The sequence below is a fragment of the Megalops cyprinoides genome, chromosome 15, assembly GCF_013368585.1.
Source record: "Megalops cyprinoides isolate fMegCyp1 chromosome 15, fMegCyp1.pri, whole genome shotgun sequence".
NCBI classification, from domain to species: Eukaryota; Metazoa; Chordata; class Actinopteri; order Elopiformes; family Megalopidae; genus Megalops; species Megalops cyprinoides.
In genome coordinates, this window is record NC_050597.1 from 13560631 (window position 1) to 13588321 (window position 27691).

Consider the following 27691-nt stretch of genomic DNA (forward strand, 5'->3'; position numbering starts at 1 on the left):
TACATGTTTTGGCAACTATTAACATTTTCAAAACATCTCTTTATGTGATTGGCACACGACTGCCTGATGACTACCCTTATTTCCAACATTTTAATAATATGTATGACATTAATTCTGCCAAACAAACTGACAATTCCATGACATTAACTTAATTTTAAAAGGTACCTACATACTTATTGAGTGCAGACAAGTGAACAAAAATGACCATCACTTCAATTAGGCCTGAATGAACGTTGCCCTGCCCCCTAATTGAACACTCATGCTGAAGCCTATATAAACTTAACAAGGTTGGAACGTGGTCACAGAAGATGAAGCTGAAATTGACATTGACATAAATATGACTTTCCCAATGTCTGATGGAATATGCAGCAAAAATATTGTGGGTTTTCAGAAAAAAAAGTGTCCCAATAATTTTGGACCCCAGTGTAACTCTGGGTCGATCAGAAGCAAATGGATCAAAAGGGTAGAAGAAACTATGTGGACATTTGCTATCAGCTGCTAATGAAGATATGATAATATGATCTGCTGAGCATATTAGCCTGTACATACAGTTCTCAGCATCCACAACAAGACCATTTTGTGCTTTTAGCCCACATATGAAAATCACTTTCATTACAACTCAAAAAAAAATGTTGAAGTGATGCTTTGGGTCCTAAAAAAAAACATCAGCCGTTTTCAGAACAACAGCTCCCTCTACAGGTGCCCCCTTTTTTGAAAGACATCATTATGAAAACAGATTTCCACACAAAATACTGAATTCTCACTCGAAACATTATTTACAGTTCAGCCAAATTTTAATTTGTTGTGCATATATTAAAAAAAAACATTCCAGTGAATAGCTAATACAGCTCGTGATCTCTTGTAAAAATTAAAAATGATGCATTCCTACTAAACAAGAAAACCTTCACACTGCAGTCTATAAATGTTCATTTTTTATTTTGTTCTTAAAAAGAGAAAAAAAGGTGTTATGTGAATCTAGAGGAACATAAATCACTGCACTTCTGAATTTAAGTCTCAGAGATAGAGGGATCCCTTATCGTCATGTAAATACCTTTCTTCATTCTAAAGATTTGGTTGTATTAAAGGTCAGTCATCTCTGTCTGGGCTCTCACTTCTGCGTGGACTTCCTGAAGGGGAACGGCTTAAAAAATGAAAACAAAAAGGGGAGATTATTTATTAATTACAATTTTAAAACTAAGTCAGTCGTATAAAATGCCGCCTTTATCAGATACAAACTTACCTTTGTTTGGGAGGGGATGATCTAGATTTTGAGTGGCTGAGAAAGAAATGGAAATTTTAGACTGACTTTTTTAAACAAGTCATTCCTGAGTGAAGTTCCATGTACTACCATTTTATAGATGTGCATTTAGAGTAGAATTATAACAGATTAGTTCAAATTCCCACCACTTTCTGAAAACTGCACCCCTTTCAGACAATATTCAGCTTAGTATGTTAACACAAATGCAAATACAAACCTGACAGTCAAAAAAATAATACTGCTAAATGAATAAGGTGGCATTCAAATTCTTCCCGTTTTCATTGTTGTCATACTTTCATATTTTAAATTGTTGTCATACTTTAATGGTTTAAAGACCAGCAGGATAAACAAGTTAATTGTTATGAATTAAAAACACACTTGCAGAGTGGATATGTAAACGTCTGTGTACATAGAGAAGAGGAGCAGATGAGCGTGTCTTCAGCTGTATGCGTTTGAAATATGAGAGTGATACTGTTCATGGCCAAGCCCAAGGGCACTGCTGTGTGTTGGCTTTGCTACACTGCCGTCCTGGCAGTGCGCATACATTACACTGATTCGCATGCATCACAAGCTCAGTCCTGGAAATTTATCAGCAGCATCCTGCGTAGCCCTCACCTCCTCCCTGGAGAACCCGACTTGGATCTGTGTGCAGAGCCAGATCTGGGGGAGACACCGATCATCAAAAGTAACAGTTAAGTAGAGCAACTTTTCATTGCACAGCAAAGTGGTTTATTAGGCTTTCACATGGCACTGACATATAGCTGTATAAAGCAATCAACAAACAAGAAACTGTGAAACATCTTAAATATCTGACTTGCAACACAAACAATGTAAGAACATAATAATGATGAGAACATGTCACTAAGCCTGCCTTGGCTTATGATTTTACCTCTATCTATTATACTAATGAACTTATTTTTATTATGTTTCTCATTAATAAAAAAAAAATCAAAAACAACAATAAAAATGCACAATTTGGACAACAATAAAAACAATTTACAAACATCATTTGAAAGAAGGCCCAGAGTAAAATTATCACTGTGTCCAGTTTGGTTTTGTATTATTCAGGGGTCTCTGGCTCCACTACAGATCCTGGCAAGCTACTCCCCATGGTAATAACTCTCAGTGGAACCATTTTCCAGTGCCAGTGTGAAATTTACATTTGACTTACTTCCACTAGTGCAGTATCATTGATGTGACAGCTTGAATTAGCTTCCAAAGTACTCTTTATCAATCCCTTTAATAATTGTACATACTCTAATCAAATATCGCCAGTCTCTTTTTTCTTAATGAGATGTAAGCACTTTATTTTTCTCTGGCAAAAAAGCAGTCTTTTTGCCCTTCTGAGAGTGGTGGCCAAACCTAAACACAGTATTGTAAATGTGGTGGAGGTCAGACCAGGGCAACAGTATAGTTTTATTACAACCATCTTTGACATATACTGTATAATCTTGGCTGTATGTCCAGGCAGTGTTAGGCTTTACTGCCTCAGCACAATGCCCTGTCTCTGACACAGCTGAATCTATAACACCTACTCAAATACACCGCATTTTAACTAATATAGTCTTCTTAACTAATGTAGTCAACGCCTTATTGTTAAGATGGTCTATACTGATTGAGTACAGTGATTGCAGTGAACCATTTGAGATTATTAGGACCTCCTGCTGTTCCTCTGGTCTTTCCCGATGGGGCTGACTTTCTGCCTTGTTAGCCTGATTTTTAGCCATGTCAATTGTGCTGTTAATGAGAGACATCTGAATAACTAATCAAACTGCATTCAGCTCAGCCATTATCCCTGATTTGAAATGCTCCTACGTATTTCTTTGAGAAAATAAAACTCATCGAATGCATCTATTGATCCTATCATTTCCCTATCAGCCATAAATAAACCTTGCAAACGATGTTAATTTGATCTGTGCTGAATACATCTTACTACACGCATGTGTAGCTGTAATAAGAAAATCATGTCTGATAACATCACAGCCTTAGGTGGGGGTTCAATTTAAGATTGTGATTAAAGAGCCTGTATTCTGAAAGACACTGTCCCTTGGGTTACCAGACAGTGAGTCACTAATGAATTTGCAGCTTTGCAGTGAAATGACACTAACCTGCTCCTTCGGCGAGATCTAGAACGGGACCTTGATCCAGATCTTGATCTAGACCTGACAAAGAGGAAAAATAAAACAATCGTAATAATAATAACAGCAATAATCACCAACATCATCCTCCTCTCGTATGATTTTGTGGTTCCCAAAGCATGTTTCTTTAACACTGCATTTAAAACTGTGGCTTTTTCCACTACTCACAGTCTGACTATGTGTCAGTGTGGCTGCCTCCATGGTTTCCTAAGAAACTCAGTGGACTTCAGCCTGACCATTACACTGGCTGCTCATAACAGGTGCCTGTCCGGTATTCCGTCCTTTTAAATCTGCCAAATCAGGCAGGTGCCACTCATTTTTTATATCAAACATTGCTGCTGCTGGTTAAAAATCAGTTATGAAGCAAAAATTTCTTGCTTGTACAGCAAACACTACATGTCCTTAGCTGTGGTATTTCAGTTACCATTTATTCTTTAGACTAAAATGTATAAAGATGATAGGACTAGTAGTTGATCCACAACCATCCTTGTGTCTGAAGTGCAAAATTCAGAGAGTAACCACCAAGCAAGAATCTTGATTCATAATACCATGTGTAACTTCAGAAAAAAGATTATTTTTTGGGCAACTGGCTGACATACAAATATGATTTTAACTTTTCCATGCATTTTCTGCATCTTATTTTTTGATAGTAGGTGGATACAGGATGTGTGACAAGAGAATGGCAAATAAAGTCCTAGCTATAGTTTTGGAAGACATCAAGCAAATACAAAGTGAAATTCCTGTGGATGAAAGGATGTTGTGCTTGCATAGGACAATTAAAGTACAGCTGCACAAGGCCAGTGGCCATGCATATAAATAGCTTACTATTTCTTTGCACATTACACTGCCTGTACCAATTTTCATAAAGCACTCTGGCAAAAAGCAACGGAGGACTGACTGAAAGGAAGAATGCACAATAATAATCACTAAGCAAAAAAAACCAACCTGGACCGCTTAGGAGTTACGGATCGAGACCTTCTTGGAGAAGCGGAGCGTGACTTCCGAGGGGAGAAGGATCGAGACCTGAAACATTAGAAGAATGCTTAAATTTCCATCATGGAATCAATGCTCATTCCCTGACTACCAGTTTGATTATCAAGGACATACATTATATGGCCAAAAGTATGTGGACACCCCGCTTAATTATTGAGTTCAAGTGTTTCAGCCACACCGATTGTTAACAGGTGCATAAAATCAAGCACACAGCCATGCAATCTCCATAGACAAACCCTGGAAGTAGAATGGGTTATACTGGAGAGCTCAGTGACTTTAAACGTGGCACTGTCATAGGATGCCATCTTTGCCACAAGCCAGTTCGTTAAACTTCTGCCCTGCTAGATCTGCCCCGGTCAACTTGTAAGTGCTATTATTGTCAAGTGGAAGTATCTAGGAGCAACAACAGCTCAGCCACGAAGTGGTAGACCACGCAAACTTACAGAGCATGGGCACAAATTCCTACAGACACACTCCAAAATCTTGTGGAAAGCCTTCCAAGAAGAGTGGAGGCTGTTATAGCTGCAAAGGGGGGGGGGGGCAACTCCATATTAATGCCCATGGTTTTGGAATGGGATGTCCAATAAGCTCATATAGGTGTAATGGTCAGGTGTCCGCATACTTTTGTCCATATAGCGTATCATACTTGGGAAGTGCATGTAAAAAAAAAATCATATTCAGCTACACACTGAGTCCCAGGGCTAAATTATCAAGTAGCTGAACCAAAGCTGAATTTTTCTCACTAAAGTTCTGAATGAAGTGCTGTTCTTTCTGTGTAAATAATGACTCATTTCAAGTGAGGGCTGGAATAAAAATTCATTCTTTAAATGAAAAGCTATAAAGGGGTCTTGAACCCTCTGTCATGAATACTGATGAGAGGAAGAACAACTTTTCTTCATTTTTTAAAATTATTTAACTACAATTTGCATACTGGTCCAAGTAATTGATTTGTGAGCAACTGCAAATTCAAACAATCCTTAACTAATAAACCAAGTCCTTTGTCTTGGGGGCAGATTAAAATAAAACACTGGCTGGCCAAGTATTTCCCATTTCCTATTGATAAAAAGAATACATGAATAAGTAGTATGCATATGTGTATAAATAAAGTAGGCACATTCTTAAAATATCTATGGCTATTATTTACCAGCTTCATAATAAAGCATCATCATTACCTTTGCTTTGTTTCTATGTGAGCTAAACAGTCAATTTGGAAAAGAAAAGTGTTTATTAAACTAATAAATCTATATTAAAAAACCCCAAATATTTCAGATCTACAATGAATAACAACTAAGAAACCAAGGCATATTTACAAGAGAGAATTAGGTGGTTATATTTATTGCAACACAGTCCTTGATCTAGAAAAACACTATCTTGAATATCCAAGTAGTTGCAATCTTTGATGCATACTATGAGGTTTTTTCCCCTCAATGATCAAAGGACCAACATAAGTGTGTGGGGAGCTGCGTTTGGCCCTTGGCTTGGTAGCCGAATTGCCTCATCATGCATGGATACTGACGTTCTATTCTGAGCAGCACATAAAACCATTTCGACTCCACTCTCCCTCCGTAGTTTATTCACAAATTATAAATAAAAAATACTTTTATTCACTTAATCTCCTAATGACACTTGAACCAAACATGAACCAGCAAAAGGTTATGCCGTGTGTGTGGCGCTCACCTCCTGCCACGGCTGCGGCTATGCGAGCGGGAGTACCTCCTCCCCCGGGACCTGGAGTGCGACCGCGAACGAGACCGCGACCGCGAGCGTGACCTGGACCTGACCACAGCCAGGGACAATCAGATCAGTGGTGACCGGAGCAGCGCTTGGCAGCAACATACACAGCAAGTCTACTTGTGGTCAAATTATCACTAAAATTGGAACAATGACATTGTGGCAATGACATATATCACTATCAACACTATACATATGCAATGGAATTGTTTTTGTCTATATAGTATTACTGCAGTATATTTGTATATCCTGCATGAAGCAGACAAATCTTTCCAAGTAAGATAACAAGTAACACTTTACGTTATTATTAATATTACATATGAGCAGATGAAAAAAGAAAACACATTAATTGTTACTTGAAATAAACCTTGCAAGTTTGCAGGTCGACCCTCTTTGGACCAAGGTCCAGCAGATCTAGAAGTATCTTATCAGTCGATCTCTGCATCTAGGCGCATTCTTCGATCTAACGATGATCGTACTGACAGCCAAATCGCTCAAGGTGAGGCTTGATAGATGAGGGTTTTTCTAGACGGGGTCTGCGGTCACCCAGGGGGTCGCTCTTCTGTATAAACCGTGGCCCGAAATTATTGCCAAATTTATTGGAGGATCGTCTGGTCTCAAGCAAATTTTCTGACTTCTATGAAATCTTAAGGTGTGGCTAGGAGTGGCAGGTGCTCGAGGGGGACATGGCCTTTTATGCTGGTCACCTCACGGTCTAGAAGGATCGTAAGTGTCGAATTTGCTAGATGGCTCATGAAACCGAAAAGGCTTGTGACACAATCAAGGCGAGTGATTCAAACGGAGAAACCTGAAAGGTTTTGACCAGGTGGATAATTAATATTGCAGCATCATTTCAGAATACTTCAGATTAAAAAAAAAAACAAAACAAAAAAGGCAAGTCATAAACAGCAAACAGTGACAACAACATGTAAAATCTGTGCACATACTTCAGTAAGCATACAGCAATGAGATTTATATTTATTTTAGCCACTGTAAGTAGCATTCAGTAAGCACAGAAACACTTGGTGGGTGGCAAAGTGGCATGTTCTGGGGGTGCACTTACCTACTCCGTCGACGCCGACTGTAGCGGTGGCAGTCGTAGGCATAGTGCCCCTTCTCACCACACTCGTAGCACCTGTCGTTGGGGTCGAAAGGCCGACGGGTGGGCGGCCGGTCGTAGCGGGAGCGCCTCGGCATTCCTGTAGACAGCTCAACTCGAACTCGAGAGCCACAAATTACCCTGAAACAAACAACGCCTGTGTGACGACTACTGCAAACTGTGCAACAAACAGGTGGAGAAGTCAGAGCCTGTGAACTTACAACATGCATTTCATGTGGCCTGACTAATAAGTACACTGTAGGCTATGAATAATGCATTTTAACAGAACTGAGCCGTCCACAGAGTGAGAGCTTGAGAGATGCTCCTTCAAGACATCTGCACTGTACCTGTGGGACAGCATCTGTCCTTCCTTTGGAACAAACTAAATCTGGACCAAAAATCACTCCCTTAACTACAAATCCCGGACAATTCAGATTTTCTGTATTACTAGATTCTTCAGTGCCTCAGTCGACCAAGGCACACATTCAGAGAGGTGTGCCAATCCTTAATTAACTAATCAATAAGGGAAATACAAAATAATACCTGATATCCTATGGAAGTTTTACGATCCTTTTAAATGATAATGTAAAGCACCAAGAAGCTATTTATACATATGTTCTACATTACAGAAAGACATATTTAACTGAATGCAATGGTGTTGTGACAGCAATGTTGTTTGACCATTTTTTTCCCTGTAACATGCATATGTATGCACATACACAGCCATACATCATGTATAATGACATCTGCATTAATCAGATTGGCAGCCATTGGCACAGCACCATTCCACAGCTGCTGCCTCTCCAATACGGCGCCTTGCACTTGGAAAGCAGTCTCACCCATAGGCTATCATTGAAAAACAACAGGAAGAAAGTTTTAAAGGAGGTGGAATATAATGTTCTAAATGGCCTTTCAAACATGGCAGTAACAAGAATATATTCTTTGTTTTGTTCTATTTTTCTGACAGCAACAGGATATTAAGGATCCAATATTCCAATACTAAGGATGTTAGAATAGTAATATTAAAACATTACTGACAACGAGCAACATTTGTCACTCGTTTGTCAAACGTACAATGTGAACATTTTCTCCACTCTAAAGCAGGATGAACGTTGAATGGATTTTCAGTAAGTAACCAATAGCTCTTCCTTGTGGGTTTTTCCATTCCCTTGATCGCTGTTTTTGTTGTTGGTTCGAGTCAGTTGCTTACACTGTGAAAAAACATGACAGGTATTTCTCTTGCTACCTTGCACTTCAGGTAGCTAGCTAAGTAAACATGTAGTTAGCTGTCTATCTAGGTTGTTTGCATATTTCCTCAGGAGTGTAGAATCCTGATGGGCTTTGCTCTGTGGTGCCCCCTTGGTGGAGGTATGTACTGTGGTTGTGTGGGCTTCACCATCCACATTTTACACATTCTCAGGTATGATTTGTTGCTCTCTTTTGTTACACTCTTTCCTAGAGTTCCTTTTCCCAGAGAGGTGCGTTTGGGCCTCTGCCTTCTGTGTATCTCTTGGTCTGCCCTCATTTAGCAGACAGTACCCATTTAGTCGGGTTGGTTTATGTCCACGCTTTGTGGAGTTGCCCTCCTTCAAGCCATAGCCTTTTGTGAGCTTTCTGCTCTAAGAGGTTCTCATTCCCTGAAAGTTTGTTTATAGTTTGTGTGCTCCGTACTGCAGAGGCTGCCTTTTTGAGCGTGCTATTCTGGGATCTGTTTTGCTTCCTGAGACTGTATAGACGGCTCATCTGTCTCTGTGCCGAGCCCCTTCTGAAACCCATGTTAGCAGGTTGGAAAAGTGTGTGCTGATGTCCTTTTCTATGTGTCAAAGAGTACTGCACATTGTTATACAGCCTACCAGCTGTCCTTCCACAAAGAACACAGGGTTGGCTAAGTAACCTTGCTCTGAGTTAAAAACAACCATATGATAGCCAGGCTATTATTGCTATAAATAGGTGCAATAGAGGGAAGATTTGTGTGTGCACCGTCCTTTACAGCGTGTATGACATGCAGTTGCAACCTCTGCTGCTGATGTAGCAACTTTGGACTTCATTATACAACCTAGTGGCTGTTTTCAACAAGAGAACAAGGTCATTTAGTCAACCACTCATTCCAAACGTGCATAATAATTTTACTTCTCAATCGAAAACAAACATATTGTACTGATCATAAAACAAAAAAAAGCTAACATAATATCAGAATAAGCTGTAACTGTCTGTTTTCTCTATTAGGAGTAGAAATGGGCAAAAATCATTACCTCCTTGTTAGAATCCTTTTTTGCCTGTTTCTCTGTTTTGATCACTGTGCATGCATATTTAATCACCAACAGATATACTGTAAGTATATTAAAGTAAGTCAAACATGCAACTTATAGATATAGTACTGTGGCAATCCAACTACATTGTCTAAATATTTTTGCTAAAATATTTTTAGCAAAATATTTCAATTTCACTATTTTTATTGACATAATTCAATTCAGCCATCGTGTGTACAGTCCGTTAGTAAATAGCAGCATGGCTAGTATACCTACTGTATGTATAAAAATTGGGAGCCTTCATATTATGATCGGTAATTCACACATGGCCATATACTTTTCCATTTACAACCAAATACTGCAGCTCAGAATGGGCATATGCTCACAAAATACAATGAATTCCTCCTTGCCATTTTGTCAGACAGTAATCAGATTTTAAAGTGATATTTAAACAACTAGGAAAAAATGTCTTTATATTTCAAAAGAGCAAATTACATCAATGACTTGCAAACGCCAATCTTAACCCCTCTGATCACTTTCAGATCATGGGATCAGAGGATCTCGCTGCCCTGGTGGAGTGTTCAGATCTCCTCCCATTCAGTGCCTGGCCTGTGACCGCCCTTTCTGACTCTGTCCACTTACTTCCCATCCAGGCCGCGGACAGCATCTTCTGCGTCCCGTGGGTCTTCAAACTCCACAAAGGCAAACCCTGGAGGATTCCTAGCAATCCACACTGTTCTCAACGGTCCATAATAACTGAACGCCCGCTCTAGTTCTCCTTTTCCCGCGCCAGTCCCGAGGTTACCAACGTAAACCTTAGTTTCTGGAAGGAAAAATAAAAAAAAGTGCCACTGCAAACTTATGGGCCATTACAGATCCATCACTACAAATGTAGTTTTTCCTCCCCCATTTCTGAATAAAGCTCCTTTGAATTTCTGAAGGAAGAGTTGTACCCAAAGATAACATACATTCTAAAATATTAATTCATACTCAGTACCTTCTTTGTGTGAATTCGTCATTTTTGGGGTGCTTGTATTGAAGTCAGTCACTTTTAACACAGAATTACCCTGCTCTATATGGTCATATAAATCATGCATCAAAGAGGATAGGACCCTAGTTGGATAGGAACTGAGCCACTACTAAAAACAACATCTGGTACATCTCTTACATCAGCATGAAAATAACGAGAAAAACATTTATTAGGCCAGGGTTGCCAATTAAAATCCAATTCAGACTGATTGTAGCTCATAAAGCACATCTGTCATTAATATGCAAGAAAACAAACACCTGTAGCCTAATTCAAAATGCTCTCACTCATCTTCGAACTGAAGTGAGTATTATAACCACATGTAAACTGCAGTTCTGGAGTTAAACTGTACTTGACCATACCAGGATACAACTGTATTGTGAAATGTGCAAATGTTCTACTAGACACATTTTTTCCCACTGTTTTCCATTTAAGGAATGTGCAGTCTGCAAAAAGTAACGAGACCTGCTCATAGGGTTGCGCATATTTTTAGCGTTTACCAGACAATTGGAAAGGTAATTTGCTCTTTGAATTATAAGCAATTTGTGTTTCATGCCACTGAGAAGCTGTACCTTGCGGTTTGATATTAGCAAAAGTATTAAAAATTATTAGTTCATTTCAATATTTAAGGCTCATGAAAAACCACACATAAATACCTTTGGTGCTGGACAAAATTACACAGTCAAAATGAATAAAAACTGCATTAAACAAATCACATTGACTCCCCATTATATGTTAAGAAGAAAGCATCATACATCAAGCAAGCATCACACATCAAAACTGATTAAAACTCTTTTTTGTTATGGGACTGACCCCAGCGTTTGTTTACAGTGTTTAATGTAAAGGAGATACGGAAATGGTGCCTGAAAGGCTTTGCATATAGTGTGATGAGTGATATTTTGTTTAGTGAACAACAGTTGTGATTTCAATTGTATTGCAAAAATATACAAATAAAGTTTATCTCCAGTGTATCCCTGAGAATACAATGGAGTAAATCACGCAACAATGACACAATATTAATAAATCAAATGAAAAACAAAACAGTCAGAAAGGATTTTAGAGGCCCTACAGTAAACGAAGAAAAAAATCTTCAGGTACAGTAGCCATAACTACAGAACCCTTCCCTTGGCCATTTTTGAAATTGCTCACCTCCTTATTTACCTATTCTTTTCTTTTCCGTTTTGGAATAAACTGAATAAACGTATTCTCATGTTTTGCCATGTATTCAATGCCATTAAACGGTTCAGAAGCTCGTAGAAGGATTTAGATTTATCTGGCTAACGCCAACAGTGACATAAATTTTGTGAAACGCAAACCTCAGTAGCGTCACAGTAAATTATCTATGATTTTTCTAGAAAAACGTTTACGAAAATCATTTGAATTGCTTTGGGTTTATCCGTTACCTTTTAGTTTATTAGCTAAGTACACTGAATGGAGAAAGGCAAATCAATATTTAGGCTAACGTTCTATTTCCTAGAATTGCTACGAAATTTACCACGCTATCGTATTTCAGCTTCGTTATCTAAATAAATAGCTATGTTAACCGTAGCATAAAATTAAATATTTAAACAAAAAAATGAATTAGCTCGCTAGTAAACTTGACTAAAGGCTAACAGCTTAGAACAGGAGTATAGCTTGCTACAGCCGCAGAGCTGTCAAAGATCAGCAGGATCATCAGAAAATGAAAACACGATCACCATGACGCATGCCTTGCTCGTTCTGGCGGCAAACTTATTTATAGTTCCGTTTTACAAAAGAAAAAATTGTAAAGAATCTGTCAGCGCTACAGAGCAAGAACACATAACGTTATTTCATATGTGCGTAGACATATAGGTAACGTTAGCTTGCTTGCTAAAACTGCCTGCTGCTATCCGCCATTAGCCAGCTAGCTAGCTCGCCACGCTGTGGGAGCAAACTAGCTCGCTTGTTGGTTGCTGTATAACTAGCTAGGTACATAGCTAAGCAAGCTTGAAGTGGGTCATTTTGGCACCCAAAATATAGATAATCTTACTCTTAAAATGCTAGTTTTCAGTAATTTTAGCTGTTATGTTTAAATGTTCAAATGTTTAGCGGCGTCGTGGTCATGCGCAAGTCACTCACCTCCCCCGTACCGTCCGTATCTGGACATGATAGTCTCGGATCGGTTGCTTCACAACGACCGCTTTCCTTGTAGCACAGCAGCTGGCCCAAAGACCGTTCATCAAAAAGACGTGTTACTACCGCCTTCCTGTGGACTTCCGCCTTCGGAAGGAGTAAGTGTGTAGGCTGAGCACTCATTTACAAGCATGGTCTGTTTCTTACCATCGCAGCCCTTAAATTACTTGACACCTGCGTGGAAATATTTGAAATAAAGGCAAAGGCAATTGATCATAAGCACTATAAGGACCATGGAATGCGTGAACAGGAGTTACTGATAGACCACAGGTAGCTAACCTGTAGCACTTGAGAATTTCAAGCGTGCCAAGTGAAGTGTGAATGTGGGACAAGCATCACATCAGATGAAGTAAAATGTGTTTACTGCATGGATAAACATGAGACTGCTCTTGAATAAGGAGTATTTAGCCTACCTTTGTCATCTCAGCAGAGGTATAAAACCAGAAGATCCTCAAAATGGCAAAACAGGCATTCCATTACCTCTCCCTCATGATGGTGTAAATTTTCAATTTCACATACAAATAAATACATGGGTGAGTAACAAAACATGTGACAATTCTCAGGATAATAAAATGATTAATTAATTCGGGCTCCTACTCTATCAAGTTGGCCACACCTTTAACAAATGCCAGTTTTGATAGTTTAGTCACCAGGTTTGATCTCATTTCACTGCATCCATGCAGTAGAGTGATTGTTGTTGTTGCTAACTTGTCACAACTGTAAATCTTATCTAAACAAGACTAAACTAAACATAGCCAGAAGGCTGTCTCAAGCAAACCAGCCACCTGGCTCACTTTGGACCAGCTACAACAAATTGCCCCCTTATTTATATAGCAAACCAGCTGGATGCCTACATTAATCAATGGGGTCCAAAACCAACGTAACCAATTTATCCAACCAACAACAAACCAATAATACCACAAAAACTCAAAATCTCACCAACTCATTTTTGTTTTTGGTTTAATTTTTCATTTAGTGGAGGCCTCCACAGAACATAAAAATCCACAAATAATACATTTTAAATATCATTTGGCAACATCAGACCAAAATGCATCTTGATAGCCCTTTGAGTTTAAATCCCATGATCTTCAGTTTAAAGCAGATAGCTAACCACACTCTTACTTTTCTTACACTGCATTCAGCTGTACAGCAACACGACAAAAGGCAAAACAGCTCTAAAGACAAGTTGCCTTTTTACATTCTGCCATGCTTGACTTAAAATTGCATACAAAATACTCAAGAACCATGCACTCATTTTCAGTGAGAATATCCAATGTGGACTCAAATGCCTTTCATAATTTGTGTGCAGTATCACACAACTGAGAGAAAAAAAAATCCATAAGCACTGAACATCTGAAAAAAAAGCATCTCAAGCCTCATTAAATATTACATATCTTGCATTAGTTACAGTAGTTGGTTTAAAAAAAAGATGGGAGGAAAACAGACTAGAAAAGGATTACAGCTGCCAAGCCAGAGTTGGTGTCAGTGTTTTGTAATCCTGTTTCTGTCGGCACACTGTGTACGCTTTCATTCCAGCTGAGCTCTCAGTGAACTGGGACTGACTGAGCTGCTAATTAAATACTGATCTTTGTTGTTTTACATCTCTACACTGAACCTACAACGGATTATTGATGAAATAAGTATGCTGTCAGGGGTGTCTTTGTGCTAATAACAAGAGAAGACTCTTTATTCTACATATCTTGTGCCAAGATATTAAGTGATCAATTGATTGTTCTGGGCCCCACTGAGACCCCACTACTTTCTTTTTTATAATTTTCCTTAAATTTTCTTCCTTGAGGAACTATGGAATGGCTGGAATGGCTAGTTATACATTAGTCATGTCTATGCGCAGAAGCAGAGGGTGCAGCAAGTGCAATCATCCAACATTCACACGGTGTGACGAGGGGACCCAGGCTGACCTACCCATGCCTGTTCCAAGCAGAACAATGCTAATTTGCGCCTGGAAAAGTGAAGACGATTTGTTTTTCTACTGTGGGCTTACAGTCACTGTCGGTAGATGACACAGACAGTTCTGAACCTGTGCCATGCCGTTCACAGCAAGCGCTTAACTAACTGAGCAACTTGGGAACTGACTATTACTGATAAAATTAATTCCTGGATGTATTAAGGGGCTCAAATAAATACAAATAACTCAGACAGACTTTTGCTTGTATTCTTCTGTTAGAACACTCTTTCAAAATCCTGTATCTATAACAAAATCCAGATAATGCCAAATCCAGATAATTATTCAATTAACGGCTCTATCCAACGCACCTCTAAGCAAGTCCAAACAGCGTGCCCCCGAGACCACTGTGGTTTCGCGTGTGAAGGGCAATGCATGTAGTCAGCGCAATGCAGTTCTTGTGACAGGGATGAAGAGTTCCCCTGAGAAGCAGTGGAACAGGTGTGGCAACAGGAGGCTGCATGCCAAGGTGGTTTGGGCTGTGGGGAACCGTGCTGTTGCGCTACTGAGTGGAAATGAGCTTGACGATCATGTCAATGATTCGGGATCCACGGGGGCAGCTGCACAGGTCCATGCTGGGGTTTTTGATCTTGTCTTCTAGAAGCTGGTCCAGCTCCCAGCGCAGCTCCTTCACCAACTCAGCCACCTGCACGACACAGAGAAGGGACACTAAACTCTGAGGACACTTTGCAGTTCAGCACGTTCAGGAAGGTTCTGCATGGGTATGCAGGAGGTATCAGTATACAGTTAACTCAGCTTAAAAATGTAACTTAAATGCATGTCATAAGTCTACACATATAATGATAAATGCCTAGTATGGTGTTGGCCTGTATATTCCTGTGTACTCCTGTATACTCCCCAGAACAACAGTAACCTCTGGTTGTAACATACATACATGGGGAAAAATGATTAATTCCTGACCATCTGTTTTGCAACAGCATTTTCAGAAAGAGACTATTATAAAAGCTGTGATTGGCTGCTTTATTGAATGCTGTGATATGTAGCTGGTTTCACTGTACACCCACTGACATTACATTGTGCCATTATGTGAATACAATGGTTAAGCACAATAGTCCACAGCAGATGCGATTATGATCAGTTCATTGTGCTATCTTTGCTAAAACTGAGTCACACACAATTTGCTAAATGCCTTCCTTTTCATTTCCATATCAAAAGGAACTGAGGGGCTCATTTTCTGTTCACTGACGCAAATCTGGTCTGTGTGCGAGATGCTGTGAAATGACCTGGTGTGACGCAGCGGCAAAGCGGATCCAGCCGTCGTCCAGGGAGATGACGAACTCGCCCCTGTGCAGCTCCACGTTGACCTGACCCCCTCCGAACAGCACCAGCGGGTACACTGACACCATGCTGCAGTCCCGGATGAAGACGCGGCTCGTCTTCACCTTCTCGTGGTACACCAGGTAAGGGCTGTCATAGTGCCTCACCTGCAAAGCCAGTGCTGGGGTCAGACCTGTGCAGCCACTCACTCATCTTTACCCCATTCAATCCTTCCCACCCTGGATATGTGAACCCCTTCTCTCACATAAAAAAGGCAGTAACGATAATTAAGGTGTAACCTAACAATAATAGTAATGATAAGAATAGATATAGGTGAAAGCAGCAATTATGGGGACCTGGTACTGACAAGAAATATATTGTCTTGAAAAACAATGCACACATATTTCCCGGAATGTATGCAAAAATTTAAGGTTGCAACATGACAATTAAACCATATGATTTTTTGACACAAAATTCTCTGTGTAGATACACTTCCTCGCCCTCTATAGAACTTTCATCTAATTAAAAATGCTTTGGACGATTTGTGCCTTTCAGCTATACTTGCAGTTTTATTGGCTGGGTCACCCATACTGTTTAACTTGCAAACAGTATGTAACAGCCTTCATAGGGTGGTCCATGGACCACACATGCCAAATTTCATACCCATCTGCGCAGTAGTTCATGATATTGTTAAAAATTTCATAAAACATCAAGTTTATAGCTTGTCGTGGAAAATTTTTGATGGATTGCATTCAAACTTCTCTGCAAGGTACGTTCCCAAGGTGAGTGAACTCATTTGCTGATCACATGCAAACTACTGCAATTTGACTCGATTGTGGAGACATGTTCTTTTACCTAAGTAGCTGAATTTAAAAAACTGATCATCGTATTTATTCATCATTTATGAGAGTCCATAAATTATGTATAATATGTACCAGTTGAATGCCCTTATCCGAGGTGACTTAAATCTCTTACGTTTTTGCACTTCTTGTTTATCCTGCAGGATATTTAAGTTATTTAGGCTAAATACCAAATCCTCAAGGGTACACAAGTAGTAACCCACTTCAGATTTGAGATTTGAGCCTTTGATCTTGTGATTGCGAGTCCTGTACCTTAGGCACTACACTAAGTGGCTGTAGAGAGGCAGTACCGACCGTGTAGTTGACGGAGGAGGGGTGGACATGGACACAGCCGTCACTCTTGGTCATGAAGCGCAGTTCCTCAGCCTTGGGCTGCATCTTCACTGCTCCCTTGCTGGTGAGCTTGTACTTGCCCTGGGGGGCTCTCACCTATCACGGTCAAAAAGATACACTCACACCCGGTATCAAGGAAGAACACAGCAAGCACTCTCATGCCTTCCCATCCAATTTTTTTATTCACTCAAAGTACTGCTCAGAGTAATAGATGACACACTCTGCATTCTCAACCCAAAGCACAGAGGACCATTCAAAGCTCACCTGAACTACATTGGGATAGAGGGCAGCACAGAGCATGGCAGACATCAGCCTGATGTTGTCTGAGTTCATATTAGCCTGTGAAAAGAGATGGTAGACAGTTCCATTGAATTCACTCATAACAATCTTTTCTCCTTTACACTAGAGCTACTCAAACCTAAATCTGCAGGGAAATTTGACTGATCATAGATTTGATTAAACCAGTTCGTGTTTCCTTCACCACTTTTGAGATGATGGATGGCTTGACAACAATGCTTACATTTCCAATTACCACCCAGTCTGGTCATCTATTGTATATGAGCTCACTCTAGTCATGCCAAAAGATGATTCCAGCAGCACTTCTGCTGGGCTCATTTCCAAGAGTAGCATTAAGGTTCTTCAAATATTTAGGTTTTCTAAATATTTGTGTTTGTGTTGCTACCAAAACCTTTTTTATATTTAAACAATTAGTACCCCAGTATGAGAGTTTTTGTCAAAGCTGGAGTCCTTCTCAGACATTAGCTTTGACAAACTCCAACAAAGCCACCAATTTCATTTAATGCCACTCAGCTTACAGTAAATGCATTCTTCCGAAAAAAATTTATAAAAGTTTGTGTCTCTTCATTAAAGACAGTAGCCAAATGGTCAATATCGTTGCTGATATAGAATTCCACTGGCACTGAGCACAGAATGCAGTTACCCTAGGACAGCTGTAACACACCCACACACTGTTAGTTCACATTAACAAACCAAAATGAATCAATACCTACACTCAATACTGGCTCTGAAAAAACCACCAACAAAAGATGTGCCTGTCCTTTGAAGAGGAACTGCGGGTACGCATGAATTCTGCAGAAAAGGTGTGCTCATAATTGTATTTAATTTGTGTGAGGCCTTACTGGTTTAATGAAAGCTATGATCCTCCAGGCCCTGAGCTGAACATCCCTGCTCCTCCACAAATGAATGTGACCAAGCCTTTGATACTGACACTGATACAATCGGCAGCATTGAGAAATCAATGCAGTCTGCAAACACTGTAAGATGATCACATGGCTCCCTTACCTCATAGCCAGTAGCTTCCAGGATGCCGTCTGTTCCTTTGGAGCACATTCGTTCAATGACCCTGGCCTTTAGCCCCTCCTTCACAAAGCCAATATCTGATAGCAGCTCGGCAAACTGTCTCTTCAGACTGGCAATCTCCTGGGGAAGAAACAGTCTTGGCATTAACACTGAAAAGACTACAAGGGAAATGAAACGACTACTTCAAGACTAAACTGATATTCACACATTTTACAACCTACTCCGTTATCAACAACTGAACTGACAGTCATTGATCGCATTATCGTCATGTAACAGTCTTATCCAGAGTAACTTACATATGTTACTATTTTTATGTTATCCTTTTAAACAGCTGGATAAAACAAACAGCTTGTATGAAACAATCAAAACACATCACCCTCCACAGAATTATACTATGATTGGCTTAAATCTGTGAGTCGCTGATGACATATGATTTTGAGGGTCATGAAGCCTCACTGTGTCATTACTACCATGTTCCTTGCCATTTCTACTAAAGCTACAGTGAAGTAGTCTTACCTGCAGACCTCTCCCCGACAGGAAGTTCTCCCTACAGTACTGGAACCCGGCCTGATTGCCGTTCTTGGCAGCTGCACACCAGCCCTAGACAGGGTGGCAGAGTGGACTTTAGAAAGTATTTGGCTTTGAGAGGACTAGCGAGGTAAAGTCATTATGTAGTTCTGCCTATATAACATTCCAGAACCTTCTCAAGCACTTTATTCAAGTCATCCAAAAGTGCATTTAAGTACATTTTAAACTCGACAGCAGCTGCCTCTTGCAGAGAAATCAGAATGCTGTTTCCACTGTAATGGCAGCACGTGGCAGCAGAAACCTGCAGATAACCCCCTTACCCTTGAAAAAATAATTTAAAAATTCACAAGTGCCCAGAAGGCCGGTATTTTATGATCTGACAAAGAGTTGCTGGCTGTGTCTGTGAACCAGGTAGAGCCGCACCTTGTACGCCTGCAGCAGAGCCAGATGGTCGCTGTTGGCAAGAGCGAAGCTCAGCTTCTTGACGTTGGCCTCCTCACGCTTGTCCCACGGAGAGACCTGGATAGGGCAGGAGGAAGGGAAGAGAGAAGAGCTCGTGGCAGATTGAGAGCGGCTTAGTGAAGACAAGCATGAATAATTCCACCCATTCCCTCTCTCATCAAATGTGGACACCTTAAGAGAAATACGATGATTTCAGCAGATAAAAAGACAATCCTTATGATTTATTATTAATTACTGAAATAAAGAAAAAGAAGCTGAACTGAACATGGACTGACAGCGGACTGACAGTGTAAAAAATCTGCCTAGATTTTGTAGTTTTTTTTTTTGTTGCTATATTAATACTTTCACTTTTTTGTTGTCAGGTGATGAGGCACTGCGCGCTTACGAAAGGGGATTTGAACGCAAGGCTGGCGGCGATGGTGAGGGCGGGGTCCAGGCAGCGGAAGATGGCCCCGAACAGCATGAGCTTGCCGATGCGCACGTCCACGGGCAGGCAGGCCAGGTGGTAGCCCAGGGGAGTGAGCTTCTCATCCGGCGTCAGGGCGCCCAGGTCCTGCAGCCGCTGCTTGGCCGCTTCCAGGCTGCCCAGCGCAGGCGGCTCGATCAGCCGGGAGAACACTGACTCCAGGGTATGCTCCGCAAACACATCCAAGACTTTTATCCTATGAGACAGACAGAGAGGAGTGTGTCACTGTAATTGGCACTGTATGCGATAGCCCCTGTGTGTTCTATGTTTATGTTTGGACAGGGTGTAATGCTTGGTTAAGGCATGCATTCTACTAAAGATACTCTAGTTTATGAACAATGGTTCTTAATCATCTATGTGACATCTGTAACGAAAAAGGTTTTCCTCCTTTATTTGCTACCCTGTGGCCTCATCTCAGTACATTTAGTACAATCTTTCGTCCTAAGTTTTTAAACTGGCATTACTAAATGGACTGCAGCTCAGTGACTGACTTCTGTATGATGAATTGGTTTCTACACAAATCCAGTTCGTATGGTGAAAACTTCAGTAATGCGCAAAACAGCAGGTGTTAAGAGACGCAGCTACTATAGTAACACGCTCAGTATTGAGTGATAGCTATAGTATTGCAGTCAGTACTAAGTGATGATACTGCAGGTGGCTACAGTGCTGCAGTCAGTACTAAGTGATGATATTGCAGGTAGCTACAATAATGCAGCCAGTACTGACTGGTGATTATGCAGGTGGCTATGCTAATGCAGTCAGTACATGGTAATGGGAGCTGGTTCTTTGTGCAGGTCCTGACCTGAGACACAGCTGCTCCAGCGGGACTCTCTGGATCTCGGGTAGCTGCTGCTCGGCCAGCTGGTGTTTGAAGCAGTGGCTGGTGAAGAGGTGGAAGCAGACCCCCGAAGCGACCCGTCCGGCACGCCCCTTCCTCTGCAGCGCGTTGGCCCGGGACACCCACGAGTCCTCCAGACTCTCCATACTCTTACTGGCGTCGTACCTGGAGTGGGGAGGGGGGAGATAGTCACACACTGTTCAAAGTGAGGGAGGAAAGGTGTGGGAGGAGGGAGGAGAATCACCTTTTCTCTTTCATTTTGCCCGAGTCCACCACGTAGACCACGTCGTCGATGGTGACGGAGGTCTCGGCTATGTTGGTGGAGATGATGATTTTGGTGACTCCTTCAGGCGGGCGGTTGAACACAGCCTGCTGCTCCTCATTGGACAGCGAGGAGTGGAGTGGGTACACCACACACCTGTGCAAAGTAAAACGGTTAATTAAGCCGTCAATTATATTTGATCTCTTTTTATACATTTTACTTTCAGAGATATCCTGAGATGTCTGTACATGTGGATTTGTACTAGACCAATTGAAGAACTTCATTCAATTGTGCAACAGTGTCCAGCCCATACTCTGGATCCATAACCCTCAAGTCCAGAGTCCAGTCCTCTTATCATTTCTGCTACACTGCTGCTCATAGCTATCCCATGCTTCTCACGTTGCTCATATAGTTATCTCATATCTATCTGCTGCTAACAGTTATCGCATACCTTTTTTTATTCCTGTTGTTGAACATTCTGTTGGACTGCAGCTGTTCATACAGCATTTTGATCTCAGCCAGCCCTGGCATAAACACAAGGACAGCACCTACAAAGCAGGAATAATTTGTCACAGTCGAGCACTACCTTGGACACGCTGGAATATTCTGGATCAAAATTAATCCTTCATTTGCAACCTTCATGATTTGTATGCCTGCGACATTCACAATTTGTGACTGTTTTTCAGTGTCACCTGGTGGGTACTTATGGTCTCCATCCACAATCCACTCCAGCAGACTCTCCACCAGATCCATATTAATTTTATCCAGGTCCATGGCAGAAATGGTCTTCAGAACAGACTTCTTCGTGTCTGTATTTGGAAACACAAAGCTGTTCTCACCACAACTTAGGGCAAGCTTAAGAATGTTCTATTGATTTTATAAAAAGAGGGTTAGAAAATGTAGCTCATAGAGATGTATAAAATAGAGATGCTCAAATTCTGGGTTGATACCTATTTCTTGGCTGTAAGGTACTAACAGGGTTGTAAAAAGGACAGTGGAATTATAGTCTATGACTTAGAGAGGAACTGAATATGGTAGAATTTTACAAAAAAAATAATTAATTTTGACATTAAGTAAAGTATCCTAAATCAAGGTGACAATGATAAGCTTGCTTTAAATGCATTCTGTTGTGATTGAAGTTAATGCATATTTTGCTGCATAAAACAGACAAATTATTATTTTCATCGGGGTGGGTCACAATTAGACTTGACACCAAACTTACGGATTGCCATAGAATGTTTTAGCACCACTAACGTACAGCACCAATGGAATGGGGCAGATCCAGAGAGGAGCTTTACCTTTGTATCTGACAGTGAGCTCCTGCAGAGTGAGTTGCTGGTCAGGTATGGAGTCCTTGACAAAGTCCTTCTTATGGAAGGACATGAAGGACCACACGTCCTCCTCCAGCTGGTCCACCGCCATTCTGCTGGTGCTCCCCTTGTTAGGCGGGGCGCCCTGTTTCCCTGAACGCATGTACGGGCTGCCGTCCTCAATCACATACCTGCGTGTGGAACGAAGTACAGACAACACCGTGTCCGTTACTGTGCTATCTATTAGCAATGTGTGTCTGTACCTTTCAAATACTGTAAAGCTTAACAGCCTTTTAAGTGAAGACTTTTGGCTGTTGTACCTGGTCATGGCAATGGCGTCTTCGAGGAAAAACTGGTCAACAGGAAACGTGCGCCCTGGGACACAAAGGAAACATCAATTGGTCTTGTGATGAGAAATGTCCTAAAAACTTCAAGTGACGTTTTGCTTTCCATTTATACCACATTTTAATATTGGCTTGATAATTTATCATTGTAACAGACATCAGATGATGAATAATGGATTTGCTTCCCCCGACTGCAATGGTTCACAGCAGAAATTCAATTTTTAAAAAAGTTCAGTGGCATATAAAGTTACTTTCTGCTAGATGTGAAGGCACAATACTCGAGTTATGACTGCACTGGAGTGAAGCAGAGGGCTGACCTGGGATGTGGATGGTCTGGCAGTTGTAGAAGTACTGGGAGAAGAGCTCAGCGTTGAGGGTGGCGCTCATCAGAACGATCTTGAGGTCTGGCCTCTGAATCATCAGGTCCTTTAAGACCAGGAGCAGGAAGTCGCTGGAAGGGAGTGACATCACTGCTGAGCCAGTTCCAGCCAGAGCTCAACTCTCCCCCCCAGCACCCACCATTCAGTGCTATCCTTATCTAAGTGGCACAAGCAGAGCAAATCCTTCAGCTGTCACCACCCTTTAGGTGCCTGATGCTACTGCCCCAGCTTCACATATCAACCTGAGCAGCACCAGCATACTGTGTGTGCTTGGGAGCAGGAGGTCAACAGAAGCCAGCACGAGCAGGTGGAGGTGACGTGGCAGTATCTGGGCCTTACTGGTCATTGGAAGGGCTGGGTGCAGGTGGTTACCTCTCTTCGGTGCGTTCGTGCACCTCGTCCACAATGACGTGGGTGATGCCTGCCAGGTCGGCCTCTCCTTCCAGCCTCCGCAGGAGCACCCCCGTGGTGCAGTACAGCAGCCTGGTGGCCGAGGACTAGCAGGGGACAGAGAGGGGGGCATAGGTCACACCCCAGCTCAGAGAATTTAATACCAGTACCACAATGTAACTACATCAGTGATGCAGTTATTGCCAGTATCATCAGTCATTCTCACTGAAAGAAGTATTATGTGCATTTTGAACACTAGTGTGTTGACACCACAGAGATCACCAAAATGTGGAATTGTAAAAATTGTAAAAATGGGAAATTCAAGTAGCCACATATGACAGGCAATCACAGTCTTCTTAACCCGTGATGGTAATACTCTTATGTGTGCAAACACTCCTGGAGTACTGGCATGCTCGTCATGTTACAATACTATTCGAGAATCAGATGTTCTTCATTCTTGGTCTGAACTAAAGGCGTACAGGTGTATGCTGGGAGATGTGTCACTGACCCTGACGGTCTCCAGGCGGATCTGGTAGCCGACGGAGTTGCCCAGCCTCTCAGAGCGCTCCTGGGCCACTCTCTCGGCTACGGAGATGGCGGAGATGCGGCGTGGCTGGGTGCAGATGATGTTGGCCACCTGGTTCGGTGGGCCACTAAGAGAGGCGTCCAGGATGAACTGGGGAATCTGCGTAGTTTTGCCACACCTGTGGGGAACAAGACAGGGCAAGGAGTGTTTCACACCAAAGGCGCAGGAAGCATTCTTCAGGTTAAGAAAAAGAGATGACAGGTAAAGGGAGAAATCATCATATGGGCCTTACCCAGTCATGCCGCTAACAACCAGAACTTGATTATCCTGCAGAAGCTCCAGAATGTTCTCTCTTTCCTGCCAAGCAGGGAGTTTCTGCCTTTGTTGAAGCATCGAGAGAAATCGCCTAGAAGACTGAGCAGGAATACATTACAGTGAAAGGTCAGTCATTAAAAGCCTGAGTGTAAGCATAACCAGAAACCTAAAATCTCAGTAGGCATGCATATTGAAAAGCAAAGACCTTTTTAACAATGGAATTTGTATTTCCTTCCACAAGAATGTCACACTGACCTGAGCAACATTCTCATAGTCTAATGCATCATTGATGAGTAGACACTTTAATTCTAACAGCAACAAGTGTTTTTATTATTATTATTATTATTATTATTTATTTCCGCTGTTCATATGAGCCTTCAATGCAGAGGTGGTTGCTTTTAAGCCAATCACCTTTTATTGAAATATAGATGTGATTCTGTGCCTTGTATGAGGGTGTAATGGCCTGAAATAGGGCACCACAAAGGGATTTCACCTCTCTAGAACAACATGACTGTGTGATGAACATGTCTGCACAGCTCCTTTATTGCATAATTAATTTTCAGATTAAAATACGGTATTTCCCCGACTATAAGGTCAAACTCTTAATTGTTATTGGCAAGCAATTCTGTGGCCTCAACAAAACTGCAAGGACTGAAATACTAACAGTAAATATTAGCGCCACCAGAGGGCGCACAATGATCCAACATCCACCCCTGTGAGATTTAATGAAGACACAGTGACATGCTTTCAAAAATAGCAAGTAATGGAGGCCTCACCTGTTTTCTGCGGAACTCCCTGCTGAGCTTGGAGTTCTCCTGCAGCAGCCCCTCTGTTTTCGTCTCGTACTTCCTCACCATCTTCTTCCTCAGGTTGACGTAGCTCTCATTCTCCACAGGCACCACCTGGGCCTCCTCTTCCTGATCCTCCGGATCCTCCTCTGGCTCAGGATCTTCCTTCACTGAGACACACAAATACACACCATTAGATTTCATTCTCTTATAGCATACGCTTAAAATATATTTGGCTACAGTAAATGCCACCCTTGATGTTATCCTCTATATACTTCAGAGGAATTAACCTCTGAAAACTAACACAGACACTCATCAATATTATGGTATTAGCCCTTATATAAAAAGGCCCTGATTACAAGACAACCCCCTTTTCAATTTTTTAAAGATTACATAAATAAAACACAACTTCAGCAATTAATGGAGTTTTTTTTGCAGCCCCACAGGAAGTGAACCATAAGAACACTTTTAACACACTACTTGCCCACAGCCAATGGGTACAGGAGAGCCAAAGATGACAAGAGGATTTGATGCCTGTTTCACTGACAAGAACTCATGTCAACTCATTGATCCACATGAACCCTATTCTAAAACTTTTTTACAATAAGTGAGTTGATTTGTACTTTAACTTTTCCAAAATACATGCATAGTTTTAGTTTTGGGTAGCAAATGAAACACCCTCCATAAGACTGCTGACACCTATGATGAGTAAGAAAATGTTTCATTTTTCCCTAGCGGAATCCATTGTTTGTAAACTAGAAATGAGGCCAAGTTTACTGCAAGCCACTCCTTATGAAAATACAGCTTCATATGTACAAATATAGGCTTACAAATAAGTATTTAGGAAAAGGTATGTGTTTTTCACAAGTATTTAAAGACCGACCTCAAAACCTCCAATCTGGGATCCACTATTTTAATATCATTATTATTTTTACTCTCAGCACAGCTTAGGTGGGACTCTGAGCACTCACCTTCTATGTCCCTGCTGGTGGTGATGCTGTTGGAGGGGCGACTTTCCTGTGTGTTGCTGGCGCTCTTGACGTTCCTGTTCTTTGCAGGGGTGATGGTGGGCATGACCACCACCGGCGGAGGGACACTGTACTTGTGATGGCCGGCCAACAGAAGCTCCTTCATCCTCTCCTCATCCTCAAAGCAGGTGATCAGCGTGTACACCACCGGCTCCCCGGATTTGGCTGCAGCCAGGGCCTCGCGGAAGAGGTGCTCCGTCACGTGCAGACGGCCCGCCACCCCCAGCTTCTCGTCGTTGGTGCTGAAGGCCACGAGGGGCGCCTGGAAGGGGTAGCGGTTGCCCTTAGGGAAGCGGATCTCCAGGTCGTACTCTGGGGGAGAGTAGCTGCTGAAGCCCGGCTGACTCGGGCCTGTCGGATCTGGAGGGGCTTTTGAGTCAGTGGGAAGCTGGTGTTTGAATCGGCACTTGTCGCCAAATCTACACCCCGCCCCCTTCAAGTAGAACTTGCAGACATCCTTGCGCTGGACTTGGCTCTGTTTCTGCGTGGACCTGTCCGGCCCACTGTTAAGTGCATCGGTGAGAAACTGCAGGTCCAGGGAGACTGTCCACACGCTGTTGGCGATCCTCTCTGCGAAGCGCTCCCCGTAGATGGCGGTCAGGGCCAGGGCCTCCTCCTGCCTCTGTGCCAGGCACTCGTCCATGGGAATACCCTGCAGACCTTCTGGAGCTACTGCCGCCTGCCCGTACTTCTCCGCAAACACCTGCTTCAGCAAGAGCTCCAGCGTGGCCCCCACCTCGCCCTTCCCGGACTCCAGGGCCTGTCTGCTGCGCTCTCTGTCAAACCCATACCTGCACGCACAACACCAGGAGCAATGAGGGATACGACTAGTTAACCTTTCACTTCACATCTGTCTCTCCGCTGCACAACACATTATAACAAATCAAGAGAAATATAGCAGCTTCATTAGGCTAAACAGCAGAGAACCACTGGGTCTCGTACAATGCTGATTCTCCTACCATTCAAGGTTTCCTAATTGCAGAAGCCTTTAATATCTATTATTATATTTACAAAAATGAAATGAAAATAAATGAATTTATTATTAGGCTCCAACAGTACCTGCATAGCCTTCCCACAGCAAACAGAGACACCACGGGTTCTGGACTATGGCGTTCCTCCTCAGAGTCTGGCTCACACACTGAGCTCTCAGCAAACTCAACAGGGTCATCACGTGTTTCCCAGAACTGGCCTTCTTCGCGATAATCCAGCTCGTCATACTCCTCCTCCTCTTCTTCCTCCTCTTCTTCCTCAAACTCTGACCCTACATCCCTGAGAAGGTAGAAGCAGATCAATCAGCTGGAGAGCATGTCACCTCCCGGAGCTACACGCCTGGGTGTCACACAGCATGAGCAGCACACTGGGCGTTGAATTGCTCCTCCACTGGCACGGCCTCACCTGTCAGACTCTTCAAACTCCTGTGTCTGCAGCTCCCGCAGCAGTTCCTTCACCTGAGCCTGGTTCTCAGAGGTCATATGGATCCTCTGCATGGGCATCTGGGGCAGGTCAGACCTCGGCCTGGGCCTAACGGTGTCACTGTTGTCGTTCTCCTGTCTTGGCCTGGGCCGCTCACTGTGGAATGACTTTGGCAACCCCCTCCCACTGCCTCGGCCCCTCCCGCTTCCCCTGCCCCCTCCCCTGCCCCCTCCCCGTC

The 27691-nt window shown here is 42.2% G+C and overlaps 2 protein-coding genes across 3 annotated transcripts; both read right to left on the reverse strand.

The window, feature by feature from the left end:
- Positions 1–822: 822 nt before the first annotated feature.
- On the reverse strand, positions 823–12750 carry LOC118790135 (serine/arginine-rich splicing factor 7). 2 transcript variants are annotated; one of them, XM_036546967.1, is made up of 9 exons: positions 12596–12704; positions 10111–10291; positions 7184–7360; positions 6067–6165; positions 4342–4419; positions 3367–3420; positions 1874–1918; positions 1241–1276; positions 823–1141 (listed from the first exon to the last, which is right to left on the reverse strand). In XM_036546967.1, the coding sequence occupies exons 1-9, from the start codon at positions 12621–12623 to the stop codon at positions 1087–1089; spliced, it is 753 nt and encodes a 250-aa protein (XP_036402860.1). In that variant the 5' UTR covers positions 12624–12704; the 3' UTR covers positions 823–1086. The 2 variants fall into 2 exon arrangements, with proteins under 2 accessions (XP_036402860.1, XP_036402861.1); XM_036546968.1 differs by lacking the exon at positions 10111–10291 and having other exon boundaries at positions 12596–12750.
- Positions 12751–14051: 1301 nt separating this feature from the next.
- dhx57 (DEAH (Asp-Glu-Ala-Asp/His) box polypeptide 57) lies at positions 14052–27637 on the reverse strand. Its single transcript, XM_036546887.1, has 22 exons — positions 27436–27637; positions 27100–27309; positions 25984–26831; positions 25001–25182; positions 24202–24323; positions 23892–24087; positions 23366–23490; positions 22931–23064; positions 22590–22644; positions 22258–22460; positions 21652–21768; positions 21411–21507; positions 20942–21115; positions 20662–20862; positions 19779–20055; positions 19355–19450; positions 18920–19003; positions 18386–18523; positions 17348–17422; positions 17045–17179; positions 15857–16057; positions 14052–15258 (listed from the first exon to the last, which is right to left on the reverse strand). The coding sequence occupies exons 1-22, from the start codon at positions 27531–27533 to the stop codon at positions 15115–15117; spliced, it is 3912 nt and encodes a 1303-aa protein (XP_036402780.1). The 5' UTR covers positions 27534–27637; the 3' UTR covers positions 14052–15114.
- Between the last annotated feature and the right edge of the window lie 54 nt (positions 27638–27691).